The 26,430-nt window shown below is 41.8% G+C and overlaps 1 protein-coding gene across 1 annotated transcript in view; it reads left to right on the forward strand.

The window, feature by feature from the left end:
• Positions 1-1,570: 1,570 nt before the first annotated feature.
• Positions 1,571-26,430, forward strand: part of AKR1D1 (aldo-keto reductase family 1 member D1) — a 51,956-nt gene continuing 27,096 nt past the window's right edge. The window contains exons 1-3 of the mRNA XM_004008094.6: positions 1,571-1,734; positions 22,009-22,176; positions 25,534-25,650. Coding sequence (XP_004008143.2) covers positions 1,642-1,734; positions 22,009-22,176; positions 25,534-25,650 — 378 coding nt within the window. The 5' untranslated portion in view covers positions 1,571-1,641. The remainder of the gene's footprint in view (positions 1,735-22,008; positions 22,177-25,533; positions 25,651-26,430) is intronic.

The raw sequence follows: 26,430 nt of genomic DNA on the forward strand, positions 1-26,430 counted from the left end.
AACAACTATTTGAATTACAAACAACTATTCCCCAAATTCTACCCTGCCCCAACCTAGTTGAAATTACTGTCGGCTGGCTGATCATGTGTATGTAAGCAAGAATTAGGTTGTCCTAGAGAGACAGTTAGAGACAAACTTCAAGCTACTTAACCAACAGGGACACAGTTATCTTTAAGATCACCAGGTCCAGACTCTCATATTACAGCACAGTCCTTTGGAGGAAGACTATAATGAACTTGTGTTAATTGTTTGCTAACTGTTACTTCTTTCCATTTTTAACAGTCTTCAGAATCTCCCCAAGTGGGATTAAGCCCAACTTCAAATTTAGAAATGACTTCTATTTATTTAAAGCAATCAGCCTTTTCTTTTCTCTGACACCTATGATTGACTTAGTGGTTGCTTCCGTGAACTAAAAGAGGCAACTGAGGCCACTGGACCCTATTTCTGGATTACCACATGAGCTATGATGTAAAGTCCCTTTTTTTTGTTAGGTTTGAACTTGGAATCACATCACTCTAAGGACTGGCTACCATCTTTCAGTGATGAGGGAAAAGTCTGCTGAGAGAGTAAGGAGACAGAGAAATGAATTGGAAAATGAGAATTTGGTTCCTGGGCAAATCATTTTCCCCTCCAGTCCAGTTTCCCACTTAACTTCCTTCCTTGTGTATATGCTCAGTCATGGCCGACTCTTTGCGATCCCATGGACTGCAGCCTGCTAGGCTGCCTCTTCTGTCCATGGAATTTCCCAAGCAAGAGTACTGGAGTGGGTTGCCACTTTGAGCTCCAGGGGATCTTCCCTATCCAGGGACCAAACTCATATCTCTTGTGTCTCCTGCATTAGCAGGTGGATTCCTTACCACTGAGTTACCTGGGAAGCACTCCTACTTAACTAGGTAATAAAATTTCCAAACCCTTTCCCAGTCCTGCTAGCTTGAATCTCTAGGGAAGTCCTGGAAAACTTACTCTAGTTTCAGCTGGTGGAGAAGGCAATGGCACTCCACTCCAGTATTCTTGCCTGGAAAATCCCATGGACGGAGGAGGCTGGTAAGGCTGCAGTCCATGGGGTCACTAAGAGTCAGACATGACTGAGAGACTTCACTTTCACTTTTGACTTTCATGCATTGGAGAAGGAAATGGCAACCCACTCCAGTGTTCTTGCCTGGAAAATCCCAGGGATGGTGGAGCCTGGTGGGCTGCCATCTATGGGGTCACACAGAGTCGAATACGACTGAAGGGACTTAGCAGCAGCAGCAGTCTCACCTGAAGCTAGCCTTAAGGCCCATAGATTTTTAAAAAAGAATTTGTGATACGTCTGTTACTTGCTGACAAAAGCATCCTGTAAGAAGTCAGATTGCTTCCTTTTATCTTTAAAATCAATTGTTTGTAGAGATGTAAGCATAAGATCTCAATGGGTTATTACCTACATGCTTTTCATAAGTTCAAAGGACAATCTGAGTTAGGATTTCCAGAACAACCTGAAAAAAAAAAAAACCAACAAGTTGAGAAATCTCTTCCCTCCCACTGCTCCTCCCTCCAGCTGTCCTTTCTTTGATTAAATAGGCATTAGCACACATTCTCAAAAGGACTGCTCTGTGGTGTTCACTATCATCTCTGCAAATTTGAAACCTCAGACTCTCCCAGATGCACCTCAGCGCTGTAAATCACCGCATACCTCTAAGTGATGGGAACAGTATTCCTATCATTGGACTTGGTACCTACTCGGCACCTATATCGGTAAGCTTGTCTCTCCCTCTTTTTTTTAAATGAATGCTTTCCTAAAGGATAATCTGCCATTCATTTTGAGTGGACTTCACTGATTTAATTTTTGTAGTAATGAATGGAGCCTTGAAGGACAGCTATTTGGCTGAATGAGTACTGAGCCAGAGGTTAAATCAGTTTATGATTTAAAAGTATCTTGACAACGAATGGGACCTTTCTGCTTCTTTTACTAAAATTCGGCCTGAATACTGATCATTAGATTGAACTGAAGCACATGAAATTTCTGAGTTTCTGGTTTATGATTTTCTTTAAGCTCATATTTGAGAATTTTTAGTTCAGTCTAACAAAACTTTTAGTGAAAACCTACCATATATGAAGCACTAGGGGCTTCTCAGGTGGCACAGTGGTAAAGAGCCCACCTGCCAATACAGGAGACAAAGAGAAGCAGGTTCAATCCCTGGATTGGGAAGGTCCTGTGGAGAAGGAAATAGCTACCTATTTCAGTATTCTTGCCTGGAAAATCCCATGGACAGAGGAGCCTGGCAGGCTAGGGCCATGGGATCACAAAGAGTTGGACATGACTGAGCAACTGAACTGAACTGAACCAAAATAAAGGGCAGTATGTCTAGAAATGCTACTGAAATTTGAATGATCCTGAGTGAATGAACTCTGTTAAGCTAAGTATAAGTTAGGCAGAGTTGAGGCAGGACATTGTAGACAGAGAGGGAAGCATAGAAGCACACAGTTAACAATCTAAATGCCTCTGCTTAATTTTTCAATGTGCATGCCTGTGTGCATGCATGCTCAGACACTCAGTATGGCTCCCTATAAATTATAGGGTAGAGGACACACTCCTTATTCACACCTGGGACTTTATGGTTCAGTCAAAACCTGTCAGTTCAGCAGCATCCACCACCACTCTTCCACCTCTCCCCATGCGTGAAATATAGCTCCTCGAATAACTCACCTATCTCCATGACCTTGAACATGCTGCTTTGCACCTGGAACATCCTTTCTCCTGAGCTGGTTAATTTTTACTAAACCTGCAAGACTCAGCTGAAGGATTCCTCTCCTTAGAAACCTACCTCCCAGCCACCACAGCTTGCCCCTCCTGTGTGTTCAGGAACCGCTTTGTGCTCAACTCTATTGAAGCAGTTATCACACTGCATTGTAACCATTGCTTCTCCTCAGTCTTCCCCACGAGATATAAAATCCGTTAGGAAAGAGACCATTTCTTGTTCAGCTCTATACTCCCAGTATAGTGTTTGGCATGTGCTGGGTGTTCAGCTAATGCCTGTTAAGTGAATGAATTTGTGAAAGGAGATGCATATATATATATATATATATATATATACATATATATATATATATATATATGGCTTCTGAGGTGGCACAGTGGTAAAGAATCCGCCTACAATGTAGGAGATTCGAGTTTGATCTCTGAGTTGGGAAGATCCCTTGGAGAAGGAAATGGCAACCCACTCCAGTATCCTTGCCTGGAAAATTCCATGGACAGAGGAGCCTGGCAGGCTACAAGTCCAAGAGGTTACAGAGTTGGACACAGCTGAGTGTGCATGCACACCTGTCTGTGTGTGTGTGTGTGTGTGCACGCACGCACACACACGCATCAGAGGCCATGGAGATGTAAAGGTTTACAATACTAATGGCTTAAATTTTCTTAATACCTAACCATGTGCCAGGAACTAGTTCTTTACAGTACATGCATTTTCTGATTTAATCCTCACAACATTATGAAATACTATTTTATCCTGTTTTACAGATGAGGAAACAGAGGCATTGAGATATAAAATAAAATCTCCCAAACCTAAAGAATAGAACTGGAATGTGAACCTAGGTAGTTTGGTCCCAGATTGTACCTTCTGAATCTCTATACTATATTGCCTGTTATAACTATCTGTTATGTCAATGAGGCTGCATATGTTTATGACTTTCTCTGTGTATTTCTATATATGAAAGTATGTAGGTCTATATACCCAGAAAGTACTTAGGATGAATACATGGGTAGATAGATAGTTAGGTAGATGGGGAGAATGATAGATCTAGGATATGAATCTGATTATTTCACTCCCCTGTTTAATTATTTCAATGACTCCCTATCAATTATATGACTTCTTACTTGTGCATCTATCATTCTTTCTACCTATCTCCTGAAACTCAGTGGGGCTCCAAGTGTTGCATTTACCAATAAAAATTATTAAGTGCCTAGTAATATTAAATGCTACAGGTTAGAGACATTCAAAAGCAGTCGTGTGTCATCCCAAAAAAGGCTGTAACTCATTTCAGAAGATAAGACATACTGCAATTAGAGAATATGGCATTAGTGCCATCCTCTACTGCGGTGCACCAGCCGCGTTTGCGATCAGAAATGCAGAGCTAATCCTATGTCTCACAAAATTCAAAGGTGAAGAACACAGCCCACCATGGAAGATCTGGGGGAGGAAGAGACAAGGAGCAAGGTTTCTCTTAGCCAGAGCACTCCTTACATTCTGTTCAAAGCCACATAACAGACAATTCCCTCACCACCGACCCAGGACTGAAGAGGCAGACACTAGGGGTACCTGTGCCCAAGTCAGTCCCTGGGAAATCAAAGTATCGTGTTAGATTTAATGTCAGACTCTTTGTCTGAGGGCTGCAATCTGAGGCCCAGATTCAGTCTTCTCCCCTTATTGTGCCTGAGGTTATTTACAAAACCTTTCATCTCTCAAGAGACGGAAGGAGAATGACAGGCTGAAGTAACTGAAATCCTTTACAGTTTGTGTATATATAATCAAGTCAGTCAGTATTTGTCCTGGGATCCTGTTCCATTTTGATACAGGAGTTAGAGAGCAGCAGGAGCCAGGGAAAGATCTAGGCTTATCTTGAGGGAAGGCTGGGTGGGTGCAGAGGTGAAAGGCAGAGATAAAGAAGATTTAACAGCAAGCTCTCCTCTGGCGTCTCCTGGGACTCCACTGTTGCACAGGCAGCAGGAACTGTAGCTCAGCAGCCCAGAGGAACATTACCACGCAGTTGTGTGAGGCCAGCCAGCCCAGCTTCTTCTGATTTACAAAGACTTTTTTCTCTCTCTCTTAATATGCCCAACTTATAAAGATTGTTCATACCTATAGAGTCAGGGGATTTGAGACGAAACATTTAGTAGCATCAGGTTCTCTGTGCACTTCTTCACTGGAGGATCACTAATGAAAACTGAAATGTTCACATCATCTCTGTACTGTTTCTCTAAGACAGCTTCCCAGAATGTTTTCCTATAGGGATGAGATTATCTATAGTAGCCTCCCAATAGATCACTCTTCTTCCTCTCTCTCTATATATCTCTGTCGGAGAAAGTCTGATAGGCAAGAGTTTTGAATGCTGTTCTTTTTTCTGCTTTGATAAAAATTAATTTGATTTTTTAACGCATATCAGCCCATGAGTTAATAACCAATGTTTTTCAAAAACTTCAAATAAAACTCAAGAATGTTACTAAGTGTGTAAATGACACAAATATAGGAACAACTGCAAGTATTTTGGAAAATGGGCCATAATTCGGTAAATAATTTTGTGTGCCTAACCATGTATGAGTGGGTTCCCAGGTGGCTTAGTGGTAAAAGAATCCTCCTGCCAAACAGGAGACACAGGTTTGACTCCTGGGTTGGGAAGATCCCATGGAGAATGAAATGGCAACCCACTCCAGTATTCTTGCCTGGGGAATCCTATAGACAGAGGAGCCTGGTGGGCTACAGTCCATGGGATCACAAAGAGTTGGATACAACTTAGTGAAAGTCCCTCAGTCATGTCTGACTCTTTGCGACCACATGGACTGACTTATACAGCCCATTGAATTCTCCAGGCCAGAATACTGGAGTGGGTAGCCTTTCCCTTCTCCATGGGATCTTCCCAATCCAGGGATCAAACTCAGCTCTCCCACATTCTTTACCATTCTTTACCCAACCCAGGAATTGAACTGGGGTCTCCTGCATTGCAGGCGGATTCTTTACGAACTGACTTAGTGACTAAGCAACAGGTGTATGAGGCATTTTTCTAAGCAACACAGGGATGAAAACTATGGGTTAGAAACAGGGCCTTAAAATCTGTGAGTGACTTAAGGCAGAAAAAATAAATGCACATAAAAATAAAACATAAGGAAAAGCTGAAGTGCTTTAAGAGAGACAGCACTTATTTGAAGATGAAAGTAACAAAAGTTACAGGGTTATAACTGAGGCAGTACCCCTTCCTGGGTGGCCCAGGTTAAGATTTCTGTCACTATACACAATTGTCACACTCTGAAGAGTGAGTCAAAAGCTTTGCACATGGGACAGACAGAGGGAAGTCCAAGTCCTTAAGTACAAACCAAGGAGGAGCCTAAAACATCAAGGGGACTCTGTGATGGAATACTGCAGTGAGGAAGAAAGATTGGTGTCAACCCTGAATACATGGGCAAGTGAGAATTTAAAACCAAGGAGTAGGGTCTGGGTCCATGAGTACAAATTATTAAAAGGAAACTTGCGGAATAAGAGACTGTTGCAGCTGCTGCTGCTAAGTCACTTCAGTCGTGTCCTACCCTGCAACCCCATAGATGGCAGCCCACCAGGCTCCCCTGTCCCTGGGATTCTCCAGGCAAGAACACTGGAGTGGGTTGCCACTTCCTTCTCCAGTGCATGAAAGTGAAACGTGAAAGTGAAGTCACTCAGTCATGTCCGACTTTTCGGGACCCCATGGACTGCAGCCTACCAGGCTCCTCCATCCATAGGATTTTCCAGTCAAGAGTACTGGAGTGGGGTGCCATTGCCTTCTCCGGGGAATAAGGAACAATTCTTGCTAAAGCAACCTAACAGGATTCTTGCTGAAAAGAGGGAGTGACTAGACATCTGGGACACAGTTCAGTTCAGTTCAGTTAAGTCACTCAGTCGTGACCGACACTTTGCAACCCCATGAACCACAGCACGCCAGGCCTCCCTGTCCATCAACAACACCCAAACCCATGTCCATTGAGTTGGTGATGCCATCCAACCATCTCATCATCTGTTGTCCCTTCTCCTCCTGCCCTCAAACTTTCCCAGCAACAGGGTCTTTTCAAATGAGTCAGCTCTTTGCATCAGGTAGCCAAAGTATTTGAGCTTCACCTTCAAGATCAGTCCTACCAATGAACACCCAGGACTGATTTCCTTTAGGATGGACTGGTTGGATCTCTGCTGTCCAAGGAACTCTCAAGAGTCTTTTCCAACACCACAGTTCAAAAGCATTAATTCTTCAGCACTCAGCTTTCTTTATAGTCCAACTCTCACATCCATACATAACCACTAGAAAAAACATAGCCTTGACCAGATGGACCTTTGCTGACAAAGTAATGTGTCTGCTTTTTAACATGTTGTCTAGGTTGGTCATAACTTTCCTTCGAAGGAGTAAGCGTCTTTTAATTTCATGGTTGCAGTCACCATCTGCAGTGATTTTGGAGCCCCCCAAAATAAAGTCTGACACTGTTTCCACTGTTTCCCATCTATTTCCCATAAAGTGATGGGACCAGATGCCATGATCTTCATTTTCTTAATGTTGAGCTTTAAGCCAACTTTTTCACTCTCCTCTTTCACTTTTATCAAGAGGCTTTTTAGTTCCTCTTCACTTTCTGCCCTAAGGGTGGTGTCATCTGCATATCTGAGGTTATTGATATTTCTCCTGGCAATCTTGATTCCAGCTTGTGTTTCTTCTAGTCCAGCGTTTCTCATGATGTACTCTGCATATAAATTAAATAAGCAGGGTGACAATATACAGCCTTGACATACTCCTTTTCCTATTTGGAACCAGTCTGTTGTTCCATGTCCAGTTCTAACTGTTGCTTCCTGATTTGCATACAGGTTTCTCAAGAGGCAGGTCAGGTGGTCTGGTATTCCCATCTCTTTCAGAATTTTCCACAGTTTGTTGTGATCCACACAGTCAAAGGCTTTGGCATAGTCAATAAAGCAGAAATAGATGTGTTTCTGGAACTCTCTTGCTTTTTCCATGATCCAGCCAATGTTGGCAATTTGATCTCTGGTTCCTCTGCCTTTTCTAAAACCAGCTTGAACATTAGGGAGTTCATGGTTCACGTATTGTTGAAGCCTGGCTTGGAGAATTTTGAGCATTACTTTACTAGTGTGTTAGATGAGTGCAATTGTGTGGTAGTTTGAGCATTCTTTTGCATTGCCTTTCTTTGGGATTGGGATGAAAACTGACCTTTTCCAGTCCCGTGGCCACTGCTGAGTTTTCCAAATTTGCTGGCATATTGAGTGCAGCACTTTCACAGCATCATCTTTCAGAATTTGAAAGAGCTCAACTGGAATTCCATCACCTCCACTAGCTTTGTTTGTAGTGATGCTTCCTAAGGCCCTCTTGACTTCATATTCCTGGATGTCTGGCTCTAGGTGAGTGATCACACCATTGTGATTATCTGGGTCATGAAGATCTTTTTTATACAGTTCTTCTGTGTATTCTTGCCACCTCTTCTTAACATCTTCTGCTTCTGTTAGGTCTCTATCATTGCTGTCCTTTATTGAGTCCATCTTTGCATGAAATGTTCCCTTGGTATCTCTAATTTTCTTGAAGAGATCTCTAGTCTTTCCCATTCTATTGTTTCCCTCTATTTCTTTGCACTGATTGCTGAGGAAGGCTTTCTTATCTCTCCTTGCTATTCTTTGGAACTCTGCATTCAGATGGGTATATCTTTCCTTTTCTCCTTTGCTTTTCACTTCTCTTCTTTTCACGGCTATTTGTAAGGCCTCAGACAGTCTTTTTGCTTCTTTGCATCTTTTTCTTGGGGATGTTGATTCCTGTCTCCTGTACAATGTCACGAAGCTCTGTCCATAGTTCACCAGGCACTCTGCCTATCAGATCTAGTCCCTTAAATCTATTTCTCACTTCCACTGTATAGTCATAAGGGATTTGATTTAGGTCATACCTGAATGGTCTAGTGGTTTTCCCTACTTTCTTCAATTTAAGTCTGAATTTGGCAATAAGGAGTTCATGATCTTAGCCACAGTCAGCTCCTGGTCTTGTTTTTGCTGACTGAATAGAGCTTTTCCTACTTTGGCCTCAAAGAATATAATCAATCTGATTTTGGTGTTGACCATCTCGTGATGTCCATGTGTACAGTATTCTCTTGTGTTGTTTGAAGAGGGTGCTTGCTATGACCAGTGTGTTCTCTTGGCAGACGTGATGTCCATGTGTAGAGTATTCTCTTGTGTTGTTTGAAGAGGGTGCTTGCTATGACCAGTGTGTTCTCTTGGCAGAACTCTATTAGCGTTTGCCCTGCTTCATTCTGTACTCCAAGGCCAAATTTGCCTGTTACTCCAGTTATTTCCTGGGGCACAGTGGAGTATGAGAAACATGACTTCATATCAAGAGTGAAGAGATATAGATGGTGAGAGGGTGTGGTTACACTGACGTAGCAGAATTCTTGCTATACTTGGACAGAGCAGAAATAAGTATGAAAGTCCATGTTCGAAAAGAGTTCAAAGGAGCCTGATTAGAGGCTGGTCCATGAAAGAATCATTGTCAGGGTTGAGGCTGTTTTCACAGTCTCTGCCTAAAGGGACCAGGGATGAGGCAGGAACCATAAGTAAATGGTCCTGGAGAGCCAAGTCTGTTTCTCAGCTTTGTTCTGCTTTCCCATTTTGATAATAGATATGAGTGCAAGCAATGGTAAAGAATCTGTTTGCTAATGCAGGAGATGCAGGAGGCTTGATTTCAATCCAGGAGTCAGGAAGCTCCCCTGGAGAAGGGCATGGCAACCCAATTCCATATTCTTGCCTGGAGAATCCCATAGACAAAGGAGCCTGGTGGGCTACAGTCCAGGGGTTTGCAAAGATTCGGACATGGTTGCACATGCACACGTATATGTATAAGTGCAAGAAATGCTTTCTTCTTCACTACAAAATAAAACCAAACACACAAAAAACAAACAAAAACACATGCACATAACACTCAGGAGACGACTGACGGTACAAGACACAATAAAGTACCAGGGATTTCATGCGCTGTTCTAAACGAACATGGCAATTTCTCCACTACAGCCAGTGGTCATTCATAAACAAAAGTTCAGTGTGGCCTGATCTTCTCACATTTTTCAGAGAATTTTGTAAAGTAATTAACATTTTTTAAGTAATGGCAACTCGTTTATATTATTGTAAAAAAACTGTGTGGGCTAGTATTTTAAGGGTCAAAGAAAGCAATTCAGCTGGGGTTTGTTTTTACTTTTAGTAGAGTGAATATTCTGAGTTTCATGCAGCACTTGTGACCCCTTCACACTCACTCCCGTCACGGAAACTCTGGCTCTTAGAAATCAAATACCAAGAACTGACTTCTGCATTTTATGTCATTCCTCTCCAGAGGCAATGAATACTGTGCATCAAACTGGAAAAAAAAAAAAAAAAAGGCTTGGTGGTTGAGGTAGATGGTAATAAAACAAAATACCAGGGAGAAAAACGTAGATTCATATTTCAAAGCCATTAACCTGCCAAAGTTAAAATGGATTAAAATGAGCAGAGATGAAATATACAGAGATCAAGTGAGATGGCTTCCGTAATAAATCATGCAAAAAGTAATAAGAACTTGAACTTGGTTGGTGGCTCTGAGGAATATAATTTGGCTGGAGCCTAGAAAAGGAATAACCTGGCTGAAGGATACAAACCATGGAGTAGATTCTACAAAGCTCCAGCTACCAATTGGGTCCAAAACAAAGGAGAATGAATAGTAGCTCCAAGGACAAACATGGATGTTCCATGCCCACGTTACTACATTCTTTGGATCTAAGGTTTTGAGTTTATCTGAGTGACTTACTTTTTATTTTTCACCTACTTCCTTATTTTTTTTTAACACTTTAAAATCTGAGATATACAGAGGGGTGAGTACTTCTTCATTCTTATTTATTTTTATTGAAGTATAGTTGTTTTATAATGTTGTCAATTTCTGTTGTATAGCAAAGTGATTTGGTTATACATGTATATACATTCTTTTAAATATTTTTTTTCCATTATGGTTTATCATAGGGTATTTTTTAAATAGGGGAATACTTTTAAAGCCAACGTCTGAGTAACCACCACACAGATCCAAAATTAGATGCACCCACCCACAGAAACCCTCTGTGTGCCCTTTCCAGTCCAAAGCCCTCCTTTCCTCAAGAGGTAATTGGTCTTCTAACTCTAATGGCAACTATTTTCTTGCTTTTGTCTAAAGGTCATTCAACTTTTTTCAGGTAGATTGCCTGGTTCCTCTTCATTTAGTTGTTCTTGTGGGTTGTCATCTTGTTCCTTCACTTGCAACATATTTATTTGTCATCTTGTTTTATCTAATTTCCTGTGTTTCTGGTCTCCTTTCCATAGGCTGCAGGATCTTAGTTCCTCTTGCTTCTGTCCCACTGCCCACTGGTGCAGGTTGGTCTAGGGGTTTGTGCAGGCTTCCTGGTAGAAGGGCCAGGTGCCTGCCCTCTGGTGGTGGAGCTGGGTCTTGTCCTTCTGATGGGCAGGGCCATGTCAATGGGTGTGTTTTGAGATGGCTCTGAGCTGGGAGGGATTGGGGGGCAGGAGGAGAAGGGGACGACAGAGGATGAGATGGCTGGATGGCATCACTGACTCGATGCACGTGAGTCTGAGTGAACTCCGCGAGTTGGTGATGGACAGGGAGGCCTGGCGTGCTGCGATTCATGGGGTCGCAAAGAGTCGGACACAACTGAGCGACTGAACTGAACTGAACTGAGCTCAGTACTCAAAAGACAGTACAACCTGTCTTCTAATGGGTGGAGCTGTGTTCCTACCTTGTTGGTTGTTTGGCTTGAGGCTTTCCAGCACTGGAGCATGCAGGTTGATGGATGGGGCTGTCTTGGTGCTGAAATGCAGACATTTCAGAGAGCTCACTCCAGTCAGTATTCCCTGCGGCTTCTGTTACCAGTGTCCTTGCCCCAACAGTGAGTTATAGTCTACCTTCATCTCCCCGAGAGACCCTCCAAGCCCAGTATGTTGGTCTAGCCCGGGTTCTCATGGGGGTGCTCCTTTGTACTGGGTCCCAGTGTACATGAGACCTTGTGTGTGCCCTCCGAGAGTTGTTGTTGTTCAGTTACCGACTCTTTGTGACCCCACGGACTGCAGCATGCCAGGCTTCCCTGTCCTTCACCACACTCCAGAGCTTGCTCAAACCCATGTCCATCCAGTTGGTGATGCTGTCCAACCATCTCATCCTCTGTCGTCCCCTTCTCCTACTGCCTTCAATCTTTCCCAGCATCAGGGTCTTTTCAAATGAGTCGAATCTTCGCATCAGGTGGCCAAAATATTGGAGTTTCAGCCTCAGCATCAGACCTTCCAATTGAATATTCAGGATTGATTTCCTTTAGGATTGACTAGTTTGATCTCCTTGCTGTCCAAAGGACTCTCAAGAGTCTTTTCCAACACCACAGCTCAAAAGCATCAATTCTTTGGCTCTCAGCCTTCCGTATGGGCCAACTTTCACATCCAGACATGACTATTAGAAAAATCATAGCTTTTACTATTTGGACTTAAGTCAATAAAGTAATGTCTCTGCTTTTGGATATACTGTCTAGGTTGGTCATAACTTTCCTTCCAAGGAGCAAGCGTCTTTTAATTTTATGGCTGCAGTCACCATCTGCAGTGATTTTGGAGCCCAAGGAAATAAAGTCTGTCACTGTTTCTTGCCCTCCAGGAGTGGAGTTTCTGTTTCCCTAGCCCTGTGGAGCTCTTGCTTTCAAGTCTCACTGGCCTTCACAGCTAAACGCTCCTGGGGTTCTTCCTCCTAATACTAAGCTCTCTGACTGTCACGGAGGGCTCTTTTTATGTGGCAGCTCCCCTGTGCAGCCTGCATGGATTTAATATTTTTCAGTGTGAGGGTTGCTTTTAGTATAGATATCTGCGTGTGGCTGATGCTGTGGTGACCAGAGCTATACTGGATATGGATCAGGGCCTCCCCTTTGCTCTGTGGTTGTCCCTGCTCCGTCAAGGTGGGGTCTGCTCCCTAGTTGTTGTAGGAGAGTCCTCCCCGCCAGATCTGTTTCTTGGTTGTATTTCTGATCTGCGGTGTGAGGGAGGCAGAAGTGGAGCACTCCCACTGGGAGAGAAGCCACTCAGCGACTTCTCCCCTGGAGCTGGTCACCTATGGGTGTCCTCTGTTGGGTCACCTTTCACCTGTTGTGCAAGCTCTCAGATTACACACTTGGTACTGCTTTCAGCCCCATCTTCATGCCAGCAGCTGGCCTTGTGTCTCTCAGATATTGTTTTCACCAGGCCACCAGGACAGATCCACTGAAGTCAGCTCCCAGGTTGCAGTAATCATGGATTTGGCCCTCTATGGGCACTATGGAGGCAGCTCAGACTCTGGCCTGGCCCAACCCCCCTGTTTAAGTGCCCACAAAGTCTACAGCTGCTAAAGCTAGGCCCTTCTTGGACATAGGAGCCCTCATTGTCTGTTTAGAAGTTTTGCAGGCACTGAACTTACAAAGCTGGTCTCAGGGGTGTCAAGTTGCAGTTTTTGCAGTTATGAGAAGAGATTTCAGCTTTTCTTCCTTAGTTGCATGGCCCTTGGGGCTCAGCTATAGTTTGAGCACCATCCCCACATGTGGACCACCCAAGGGGTCTGCTCCCAAGGCTGTCCTGGTGCACATAAGTCAGCCTTAGTGAGGAGGGGAGTGCGGATGCAGTGGTGGCCAGGGTCACAAGAAGGAAGCCTTTCCTAGTGCCCAGGGAGGCAAGGGCCACGTGTGGGGAGAGAGGCTTCAGTGGTGGTCCCACCTCTTGCGTGTCACTTAACAATGGTGCTTCACTTCTACAGTGGTCTGCGTTTCCTCCACAAGCATTCTCAGCTGCATTTTTCCTCACTCCCACCCCCTTAGGCTGTCTCCTCATAGCCAAGAGCAGTGCTCTCCACAGGCCTGCTCACCAAACCCCCAGTTCAGCACCCAGCCCTCATGTGCACTGGCAACACACCTCTCAGGCTGGGGCACGCAAGGTTGTGGCACAGACCATCTGCAGGTCTCAGCGTCCTGCCTCAGTCAGTTCAGTCGCTCAGTCGTGTCCAACTCTTTGCAACCCGATGGACCACAGCATGCCAGGCTTCTCTGTCCAACACTAACTCCCGGAGTTTACTCAAACTCATGTCCATCGCGTTGGTGATGCCACCAACCATACAATCCTCTGTTGGCCCCTTCTCTTCCCACCTTCAATCTTTTCCAGTATCAGGGTCTTTTCAAATGAGTCAGTGGTTTGCATCAGGTGGCCAAAGCATTGGAATTTCAGCTTCAGCATCAGAACTTCCAATGAGTATTCAGGATTAGTTTCCTTTGGGATGGACTGGTTGGCTCTCCTTGCTGTCCAAGGGACTCTCAAGAGTCTTCTCCAACACCACAGTTCAAAAGCATCAATTCTTCAGCACTCAGCTTTCTTTATAGTCCAACTCTCACATCCATACATGACCACTAGAAAAAACATAGCCTTGACCAGATGGACCTTTGCTGACAAATTTTGACTGTTGTTGGATTTCTTAGAAATGGAAACATACTGAATGCACTATTTTTTGATTTGCCTCTTTTTCCTAATATTATGTTGTAAGATTCACCATGTCATTGCTTCATCGGCCATTTTTATTGCTGCATAACATTTACTTAAAAGAATATATCAGTATCTGTTGGGAGCCAGCGTAAGGAACTCCGCCCATGGCAAAGGTCATGAGGAAGGAAGCTTGGCATACACAAAGGTGTGATCAAGTCTCAGGAAACCCCCTGTTCCCGAGCATCTACCCCCCAAACCAGAGTACTTTACGGGGAGCTCTCCCCCATAACTATTTCTCTCAGAGGAGTTAACTTGCAGCTCCAGTTAATAAAAATTCCTGGGCGTGACAAGAGTGTTTCAACTTACGAACTCTGGAGGTTCTCTGGCCTGCCTGATCAGGCTTGTCCAGCCGCATGTGATTGTTTACAGCCTCCCAACTGTGAGAGGCACGGGATGTTTTAAAACTTTCTAAATACAGACTCTTTTGAGAAGTTAGAAGATCATTAGTATAGTATTAGTAGGTTGATTAGGAATTATATTGGTGAAGGGTTTTTTCATTTGTCCTGCCAATACTTACTGCTAATTCCCTGCCCTGGGTGTGACAAGGATGTCTCAGGTCAAACCTCTCTGCTGGCAGACTAGCTTGTGTGACAGCCTCTCAGCCATAAACAGCACAGAGAGTTTGGAGTATTAGCATAGGGCTTTTTTCATTGATGAGTAAATGATTGCCATCAGGCCTCCATATCCTTAGGCACCTGGGACTATATTAATCAATGTATTTGGAATATAGAAAAGGAAATAGAGTAGTTTTTGATGTTAGCAATACTAGACTTTTTGAGTTAATGAATCTTCTCTTTTGTTATAGATCACTGTACTTTGTTATAAATCACTATAAATCACTGTGTCCTTGCTATGCAAAAATGTAACTTTATCACTATCTTAAAACAAAATGGATCTTAAGGGGAACATTGGTGAAGGGTTTACATTTGTTGAGCCAATATTTGCTGCTAAAACTTCCTATTCCTGCCCTTATAATGAATATAACTAGCATATAGGAAAAATAAGTATTAACCTTTAAGATTAATCATGTTAAACCTTAGGTTAAGTAAATTCCTTTCTTGATTGTAACTCACTACACCCTCACCCTATAGGAATGCAACTTTATTTGGAGGGTGGCACCTGATTTAAGAAAAAATCACCCCTGGAAAAATAAGTTTTCTGGTTAACTGACTGGTATCAGAAAGGCATAAAATGTCAGCAGACCTCATGGCCAAAAGATGATGAAACTCATAAGACCTTTGTATAATTTTATATGAAGCACCTGATTGTGACAAGGGTCAGGTCTGCTGACCCCCACGTGACTTTGTACTCATCCCTGTGTATAACAAAAAGGTATATAAACAAACCTGAAAAATAAAGAAATCGGATCAGTTTCTGGAAAGACTGATTCCCCCGTGTCGTCTTTTTCTCGCTCCCCGTTTTCCTATCTGAATTCAGCCTTTTTTTCTACTACACTATCTGTTCCTAATCTCCCTCTATATCTGTAATTAAAAAATTTTTTCCAGGACGCCGACTCCGTCCCCACCTTCAAATTACCCTGGATCCACCGGGGCTGGACTCTGGCAAGTATCTGCATTCTATTGGTGGGCATTTGTAATGCTCCCAGTTTGGGCTTTCACAGACAATATCGCTACAAAGAGTCTTACACACATTTTATTGCACAAGTACATGAGTTTCTCTAAGATATGTACTGTATGAGTATCAGTATCTTCAGTTCTAGTAGATGATGTTAATATAGACAATTTCCAAAGTAGTTATGTAATTTACATTCCCTCTAAGAATTCATGGGTGAACTTCTTGCTCCACACTGTCACCAATACTTGGTGTCTTTTTAATTTATTCAACTTTGGTAAGAGTAAAATCATCTTTCATTGTGGTTTTAACTTGCATATTCTTTACCCTACATGAAAATGGTCAATTTTTCATATTTTTTCATACTTTATTAGCCATTTGTATATTTTTTTGCAAAGTGGCTATGCCTATTATGCATTATTCTTTATTGGATTTTTCTCTTTTTATTTATATGGTGAATTTTTAAAATATCTGGATATGAGTTTTTTTATCAATTATGTCATGTAAAACTACGTCTTTTGAATTGCCCTTTTAAATAGTGTCTTTTGCATGTAAGAATTAAAGATTTTAAAATTAAAAAAAAATAGTGTCTTTTGATGATCAGATGTCGATGCAATGCAGGAGAACTGGGTTTGATCCCTGGGTCTGATCCCTGGGTCAGGAAGATACCCTGGAGAAGGAAATGACAACCCACTCCAGTACTCTTGCCTGGAAAATTCCATGGACAGATGATCCATGGGATTGCAAAGAGTCACACACGACTGAGCAACTTCACTTCTGACTTTGATGATCAGAGTTTCTCAACTTTAATACTGTCACATTCATCACTCTTCTAATTTATTATTAGCACTTTCTTTAGCTTGTTTAAGAAATCCTCCTTTACCCAAGTGTCTTAGTTTGGGTACTCTGGGAAACAGCCTCTGGGAGAAGGAAATTTGCATGCAGGAGGCTCACTGGGGCGTAGTCTCAGGAACCAGACCTGCAAGGAGGTGAGAAAGCAGGTCTGTGAAGAAGGGAGGGTTGAACTGTGATACAGCGGCTCATCAACCCCACAGAAAGCTCTAGAATGGGAATGGTGCCAGAGAGCTGTACTAAGTCAAGTGGACAAGGCTTTTACACACTTGCACCGTCCGTAGAGGGAATCGGTATGTATGATTAGCAGCCAGCACTCCCAACAGCTGAGGAAATGAGTGCCTCTGTTCTGGGGGCTACCCCATGCCAACCACTAGTCTACCCATGGTGCCAACTAGACCTACTGGCTTTGTGTGCTAAGTTCTTCCCTGGGAAAAACGCTTCCAGAATTATTTGGTTTCTTTCCTGGAAAAAATTTTAAAGAGGTAGGTTATCAGTTGAATACAACTCCTGCCACTAAGGCTGTCTTCAGAACTTCCCTGGTGGTCTGGGGGTTAAGAATCCACCTGCCAGTGCAGGGGACACGGGTTCAATCCCTGGGTTGGGAAGATCCCACATGCCATGGGGCAACTAAGCCCATGCACCACAAAAGACCCAGTGCAGCTAAAAAATAAGTAAATATTAAAGCTGTCTTCAAGCTGCAATCGATACTTATTGTCTCCCTCTGAGACTCCCAATCTAGATTTCTGCACCCTTAGCCTACATCTCTGCTGGTCTAGGTAGCTCATGTGGTATTATGACCCAGATTCTCATCTCTGAATTGTGTGAGTCTCTTGTCCACTTATCCTTCTCAGATCATTTACTCAGGTCATTGTCCATGAACTATCAAAATTGGGAAAGGGTATATCATTGACCTGGGTGCTAAACACTTTCTTCCCTGTCCCACTGGGTAAATATGGAGGAGCCCTACTGCCTTCAATTTTAAAACTCACTCATCCCTGTCAGAATGGCAGCTTTTCACCTTGAATGCTAAACTCTAGAAATAAGGAGCCTGGTTTGCCCCTGGAAACTAGGATCCATGGAGCCTAAAACTCAGGGATGGGAATCACACATTTTCTAAATGGTGTCAAAGGGAGTGAGGCTAAGCCTGTGGGGTTTTCAGACTCCTGTATTCTACTTGTGGGCCACACAACACTGGATGATGGATGTTGACCTAGGGTATGTCACACCTCATCCTTACCAGACTCCCAGCTTTCTTAAGTCAATAAAAGGTGCTGCTGTCCATTTCAGAAAACAGATTTCTTATTTTACTAAGAGTGTTCTTATGTATGGAGTCAATTTTTTTAGAGAAATGCAAATCAAAACCACAATGAGGTACCACTTCACACCAGTCAGAATGTCTGCGATTCAAAAATCTGCAAGCAATAAATGCTGGAGAGGGTGTGGAGAAAGGGAACCCTCCTACACTGTTGGTGGGAATGCAAACTAGTACAACCACTATGGAGAACAGTGTGGAGATTCCTTAAAAATTGCAAATAGAACTGCCATATGACCCAGCAATCCCACTGCTGGGTATACACACCAAGGAAACCAGAATAGAAAGAGACACATGTACCCCAATGTTCATTGCAGCACTGTCTATAATAGCCAGGACATGGAAACAACCTAGATGTCCATCAGCAGATGAATGGATAAGAAAGCTGTGGTACATATACAGAATTTTTTTGTATTTTAGATTCTCCGATCTTATCACTTATTTGAGTCTACAAACATGGTATTCTATTTGAGCTTTCTTATTTTTCCCTAAAATTAACTTCCCCCAGAGAATCTGTCTTAATTTACATAGAATTCTCTTATGCTACATTTAAGACCTACAGAGAAATATTAATACTTTTCTCACATCCACATTTCCAAATAGTTCCTCCATGTTGATTAGAATTAAGTCCAAAGTAGTAATTCACCTCACTGCTGCTTCTGCCATCTAACAAAATGTTTTTAGCAAGTAAAGATCTTTTAGAAAAGGCTCTTTAATGATACCTGAATAATCAAACTTTTCACTACTATAACCTGCTGCTGTGCCATAATCTTTATTTTAAAAAGCACCAGCCATGTATTATTCAGGCTGAATCAGTACCCCATTCCTACCTTAGCCCTTGTCTTTCACCCTTTCTTTGTACTAAATGTTTCTTTTCTTGGGTTAACCTTTGAAAATACAATCATATAGTGACTTCCCTGGTGGTTCAGTGGCTAAGATTCTGTGCTCCCAATGCAGCGGGCCTGGGTTCGGTACCTGGTCAGGGAACTAGGTCCCACATGCTGCAACTAAGGGTTTGCATGCTGCAACCGAGCATCCCACAACCAAGCATACCGATGCCACAATGAAGATCTAAGATCATGCGTGTTGTGACTAAGACCTAGCACAGCCAAATAAATTAAAAAAATTTTTTTTAAGAAAATACAATCATATATTTCAGTATGCATTGTTTGGGGCTTTCCCCCTTATATTAAATTTACTTTAGTTGTATACTTGGTGGCTCAGAGGTAAAGAATCTGCCTGCCAATGCAGGAAACTTGGGAAGATGCCCTGGAGAAGGGAATGGAAACCTACTCCAGTATTCTTGCCTGGAGAATTCCATGGACAGAGGAGCCTGGAGGGCTACAGTCCATGGGGTCACATAGAGTCAGCCACAACTGAGCAACTAACACTTTTCACTGTCACTTTTCATAAACTATCAGTTCTAACTCACAGAATCTCAGTGATATGTCTGAGATATATTTACTATCTTATAGTGAACTTTATTGTTTTTTGTTAGTACTATGTTTACACCCAAGAAAGAAAGCAGTATTTTTACCTTTTCCCCAGTAAATTTCTGATTCTACCCGGACCCTCCTCTTCCCGCTGTGTTTTCGTTGTCACAGTTGTCATCCATAACACCTCATTTTACAGCTTGGGCGGTTTGGGCTTAATTTCTGTTCAAGCTCATATTGCTAAGTCACCCAAGATGTGTTTCTAACATTCCTGAAAAGTGTGTCTCCCTTTCCCAACTATTTTACATTTGTGACTATGAATTCTTTTTTTCTAATACCATCTGTGTAGCCACCTGGTTCATTTTTCCTATCCTCTTTATGTTAGTAGTAATGACTTTTAACTGAAATAGGGGAAGAAAACAGTTTATGCTCCCAACGCTTTCTGTTTCCAGCCCAGAACTATAAAGTCACTAGATACACGAGAGATTCCTGGTCTCATTCATTCTACAACAAATCACCACGTGTCTGATATGACATTATCAAGCATTTGGTTAGAATACTGAAAATATAGACACAAGCACAAGTAGTTTTCAACATTTGTGAATGAGATGGGAATGATCATCCTCTGAATATGAGGTCAATAAAAATCTACAAATAGCATTAGGCCTCTCCCCTATACAAAACCTAAAATAGGACTTGTAATTTTAATTTGATGAGATTAGTTGTTTGTCTTAAGGAAAGCCTCCATCAAGTCCTTCACTTCTCATTAAGAAAAAATGCAAATGGAGCACACTCTTGTATATTTAAATGTCTTCATAACTAAAGAACAGTAATTTATATGTGATTTGAAAAATGAATAACTTACATCTCAAGTGCTAAGCATTTGTCAGGTTTTGGGGTCCTGAATATCCTCAGTCTTATGCTTCATGCAGTTTTATGAAACGAACAAAGCTTTGGCTGCCAAATTTGATAAAAATGCATCTTGAAAAATGTAACACGCCCCTGACAATCTTTTCATCCCAGCTTTACTGAGGTAATAATTGGCATATAATAAATCACACATATTTAAAGTGTACAGTTTGATGAGTTTGACACATGTATATATTTGTGAAGCCATCATCATAATCAAGACAGTAAACATATCATCACTGCAAGCTTGTTTGAACGCCCTTGTTTTCCCTCCCTATGATTCATGCTCACAGACCCTACCCACTACCACAGGCAATTGCTGATCTGTGACTGTTACTATAGGTTAGTTTTCATTTTCTAGTGTTGTAATAAATAGGATCAGAAACTATTTATTCTTTTTTTGTCTGACTTCTGGTATAATTATTTTGATATTCATCCATGTTGTTGTGTGTAACAGTAGTTCATTCCTTCTTATTACTGAGTGGTATTCCAGTCTGCGGATGTATCTCAGTTTGTTTTTTTTTTTACCCATGCCTTTAACTTATAACTGAGCCTTCTTCAATGAACTTGTGCCCTCCTATAACAGGACTGGGCTTCCCTGGTGGCTCAAATGGTTAATGCAGGAGACCCAGGTTTGATCCCTGGGTTAGGAAGATCTCTTGGAGAAGGAAATGGCAACCTACTCCAGTATTCTTGCCTGGAGAATCCCATGGACAAGAGGAGCCTGGTGGGCTACAGTCCATGGGTTGCAAAGAGTCAGACACAACTTAGCAACTAGTATACACTCACAACAGGGCTATCGTGAAATCTCTTGTCTTTGGGAACAATTGGTCAAGTTACATTTCTGAAGTTGCAAAGCTAAGGGCAGCCCTGGGATGAATGAATCTTCCATTAAGGGTTATAAGCAACCTGATAGGTCAATTTCTCCAGGTTTCAGACTCCATCTTCCAGTCACAACAGCATAGAATTGGCAATTTGTCATGTTTGCTATAAAACAGTGTATGTGCCAAGTGTCCTGATTCCGTTCAGTTCAGTTCAGTTCAGTAGCTCAGTCATGTCCAACTCTGTGACCCCATGAACTGCAGCATGCCAGGCCTCCCTCTCTACCACCAACTCCCAGAGTTTACTCAAATTCATGTCCATTGACTCGGTGATGCCATCCAACCATCTCATCCTCTGTCGTCCCCTTCTCCTGCCTTCAATCTTTCCCAGCATCAGGGTCTTTTCCAATCAGTCAGCTCTTTGCATCAGGTAGCCAAAGTTTTGGAGTTTCAGCTTTAGTATCAGTCCTTCCAGTGAATATTCAGGACTGATCTCCTTTAGAATTGACTGGTTGGATCTCCTTGCAGTCCAAGGGACTCTCAAAGAGTTTTCTCCAACACCACAGTTCAAAAGCATCAATTCTTCAGCGCTCAGCTTTCTTTATAGTCCAACTCTCACATCCATCCACGACTACTGGAAAAACCATAGCTTTGACTAGACAGACCTTTGTTGGCAAAGTAATGTCTCTGCTTTTAATATGCTATCTAGGTTGGTCATAACTTTCTTCCAAGGAGCAAGATTAAGAATGATTAAACTGAATGAAAGATGTATTTCTCTTCTCCCCTCTCCCAATTCCCTATCATTTTAGACTCCTAAGGGGTCCTGTGCAACATCAGTGAAGATTGCCATCGACACGGGGTACCGGCACATTGATGGGGCCTACATCTACCAGAACGAGCATGAAGTGGGGGAGGCCATCAGGGAGAAGATAGCCCAAGGAAAGGTGCAGAGGGAGGATATCTTCTACTGTGGAAAGGTGAGTCTTCCCTTCACCTCATGGTGAGCCTGATGTCACTTTTCCCTGTTGAAGAAACTCACCAAGCTACCAGCTTGTGGGATCTTAGTTTCCCACACCCCCTGCAATGTAAGTACAGAGTCCTAACCACTGGACCATCAGGGGTGTTCCAAAGAGTGAGTTCTAAACTGACAAATACCAATATCAATCTTGCCAAGAATTTAGGGACTAAATAGCCCCTTGAAGTTAGGGCAAGGTTCTTTCTTCATACTTGGGCATTGATTTAAGACAATATGGAAGAGCCACGCCTACAATGAAAGTAGATTTGAGGAGTAAAGGGACATGAGGAAGTGGTTCATATTACAGTGAGCATTTGCCACAACTTTTTTCTTTAAAATAGGTAGCCTTTTTTCTCCTGTATATGCCGGTTTGTCCATAGATCATTAATTTTTTGAGATATAATTCATGTACCATAAAGCTCACCATGTAAAATCAGTGCTTTTTAGTATATTCACAGAGTTGTACAACCATGACCAATACCTTTTCCAGAATATTTTTATCACTCCAAAAAGAAACCCCTCACCTACTAGTAATCACTTCCCATTTATCCCTCTCCCCTGCTACTGCTAAGTTGTTTCAGTCGTGTCCAACTCTGTGCGACCCCATACACGGCAGCCCAGCAGGCTCCGCTGTCCCTGGGATTCTCCAGGCAAGAACACTGGAGTGGGTTGCCATTTCCTTCTCCAATGCATGAAAGTGAAAAGTGAAAGTGAAGTCGCTCAGTAGTGTCTGACTCTTCGCGACCCCATGGACTGCAGCCTACCAAGCTTCTCTGTCCATGGGATTTTCCAGGCAAGAGTACTGGCGTGGGGTGCCATTGCCTTCTCCACTAGTCACTGGTAAACCCTGATCTACTGTTCTCTCTCTAGTTTTCCTTTTCTGGACATTTCTTACAAAAGAATTCATGCAATATGTATTCTTTTCTGTGTAGCTTCTTTCTCTTACTATGTTTTCTACTTTCATCTACATTGTAACATTTATCAGTATTTCATTTCTTTTTATAGCCAAATAATACCCCATTGAATGGATATATCATGTTTTGTTTACATCTTTTGAGAAATCTCAAAAGTTTAAATCTCCAACTGATGATAGTTAGAAATCACTATCCACTGAAAAGCAATCAGAAATATAAAGTATCATGATAAGATGAGAGCCAGTGGAAATATTGAATACATATTTACAGGCAGCCTTGAAGGAATGAAACTTAATAACTTTAGAGAACTTGTAATACAATTCTCCTAAGTTTTCTAAAGAGAACAAAATGGTGCTTCAGACTTCACTCACTGCCCCTTCTCCAAACTCCTTTCCAAGCTCTCTGGGAGCCTGCAGTTGCCCAAGTCACCAGCCCCTTACAGGCTATGATTTCAAGGGGCCATCTAGAAACACTGTCCCAAAATACCAGCCTGAAGCTTGTCACTTTATTACAGCTTTGCAATCTGATTCCTATAGATTTTGTTATTACAGAGTCTTTCACGAGAACTCACCAAGAGTTTCTGGGGAAGAATAAACTTGAACTCATATCCTGAGGCCGTGAGCCAAAGATGGAAATATTTTTGAAGTTACAAATGAAAAACAAACAAACAAAAAAACTTAAAAACTTTCCTTTTTATCTCCCTGGTAAACAGTTAAAGTTGTTGCAATACCTATCACACTGAAAAAGAACTGAATTAAATTGCCCATTTCATAAGGTTGCTATGAGTTAACATTTACAAAGCACTTAAAGTGTACCTAGAACTGTTGAATAAAGATAGATTAAAATATATAAAACAGAATTTTCAATTAGATGGGATGTCAATAATATACAAAAAAGACCCACATTAAAAGCAAAAACACATTTTTTCACTACTCTTGCACTGTTTTCTCTTTTCTGTGCTTTGAAGGCATGAAAAAAATTATTGTTCAACAGAGGAAAAAAATTTTAACAATTTTGCTTGCCCTTACTTGTGGTAAAATGTGTACGGAAATTCAAAAGTTTTTTTTATCCAAAAAAATATGTGAGCAAATTTGGTGCTCCAAGAAAATATACTCATTTATCCTGAGGCTCTGAGTACCCCTCAGTACCCTGTTTCACAGACCTCAAGGGTACACATGCTCCTTTCTGACAACCCAAGGCCCAATTTTTCATTACTTAGCACTTTAGAGACTAATTTCTTTTTCTTTTTTCTTATATATGTTAAACTGTCTACTTGCCTTTTATTTACCTTTTCAGCTTCATTGAAATATAACTGATGTATGACACTATATAAGTGTACAACACATTGATTTGATACAATTATATACTGCAAAATGGTTACTACCATTGTAAATTAGCTAACACCTCCATCACATTACATAATTACCATTATTTTTTGTGATGAAAACATTGAAGATTTATTCTCTTAGCAACAGTATTACTAACTATAATCACCATGCTATTCATTAGATCCCCAGAACTCACTCATAACAGGGAGTTGGCATCCTTTGACCAACATTTTTTTGGTTTTTAATTCATGAATAGCTGTTTAACTGATGATCATTTTGGAGGACAAAGATCTCCAACAAAGGAGTCTCCCATGCCACCATTTTGGTGATATCACCAGTTCAGATTGAGCAATTTCTGGTTAGGGATTGGCAGAATTTTCCTGGGGAAATGAGGAAGTGGACCAAATGGGAACAAAGGAGCTATCAAAAGGGATCTAAACCTTTACAATAATTTAAAATTTCACCAGCATCTACACCACCCATCACAGTGTGAAGCATTGGTGAAGTCACGTACATAACCATATTTCTTACTCAGATGAGTCATACCTTCCATCAGTGAAATGAAAATAAAGCACCAGGCCAGGGCAGCACCATAGTTGGATACATGTTCCCTAATTACACAATGAGGAAAAATGAAAGTGCTAAGGGTGGATTCAGCAATTAGCCCAGGGCAGAGGAAGACTTTTATTGCTGAATTAGGTTCTCTGTGGTTCAGGTGGATCTTTAAATCTCTGGTACTACATTTGGATCAAGTTATACTCTGGGTATTAAGACATATCAGTTCAACCTATACTCAGATGACACTGCAGTTTAAACATATTTCTGTGAAATGAAATGAGTGAATACAATGTATATGAGTGTAAAGACTACTGGGGTGGGGAATTCCCTGGCCATCCTATAGTTAGAACTCCATGCTTCAACTGCAGGGAGCATGTATTCCATTCCTGGTCTGGAAACTGAGATCCTGTGTGCTGTGCAATGCAGTTTAAAAAAAAAAGTTAAAACTATTTTTAAAGGAGTGCATTATTATTTTAAAAAATACCATGGATATTAACTATCCCCCTTTTTTTCTTTCAGCTATGGGCTACACATCTTGACCCAGAGAGAGTCCGCCCAGCTCTGGAGAAGACACTCAAGAACCTCCAGCTAGATTATGTGGATCTTTATATCATTGAAATACCCATGGCTTTTAAGGCAGGTTCAGATGCCTAAAGGTTATGCTTCACTCTTTGGCAACCATGAGCAAAAAGCTCTGTGCAGGAAGCTCATTGATTACTTAGCACCATAAAATACAATGCTGTTTTGTTACCATAAATGAGATAGTACTGACCAGGCCCAACAAATGCCAAGAACAATCCTGTGTATCCATCTCAGGCCTGGATCCCAAGTTTCTTGATTCATAATCCAATGCATATTCTGTTATATCATGTCTTTACAGTTATACTTTGAACTTTCTTTGTTAAACCAACATATAATCTACTAACTGTTGTCCATACTGTAGTTACCCAGCATCCAGTACACCCTTCTTCCCATTCACACAGTCACGAAAACATCTCTGCATAAGATAATGTAAAGTAATAGGTACAGCTGAAAACTTACACTCCACCCTTCGGGTTTTCTTCCTTTGGAGAGAATAGTCAGGTTTTTGAAGCCAGCTCCAAGATCAAGACTTTTGTGTGATATATATTCTTTTAGTTCAAATCACTCCTTCCATGAACTTTCTCAATCTATGGGCTCACTGTTAATTTAACCACTACCAACACAACCACTATACACTTCTGAAGATCAGCAACAGCTTTAAAATTTCACTGAGGGAAGGAAAGACTGAAAAAGTTGATCCATGAGGTATGTGAGGTCCCGCTGAACAGGAAAAACGAGGGCTCTCTGCCACTGCAGTGACCAGAATTTCTTTACACAGCCAACCTGGCTGCCCCTGCTCTGTTCTCTAGAAGCACCTTCCTTATTGACTTTCCT

This window comes from Ovis aries, chromosome 4 (assembly GCF_016772045.2).
Source record: "Ovis aries strain OAR_USU_Benz2616 breed Rambouillet chromosome 4, ARS-UI_Ramb_v3.0, whole genome shotgun sequence".
Lineage (NCBI taxonomy): Eukaryota > Metazoa > Chordata > Mammalia > Artiodactyla > Bovidae > Ovis > Ovis aries.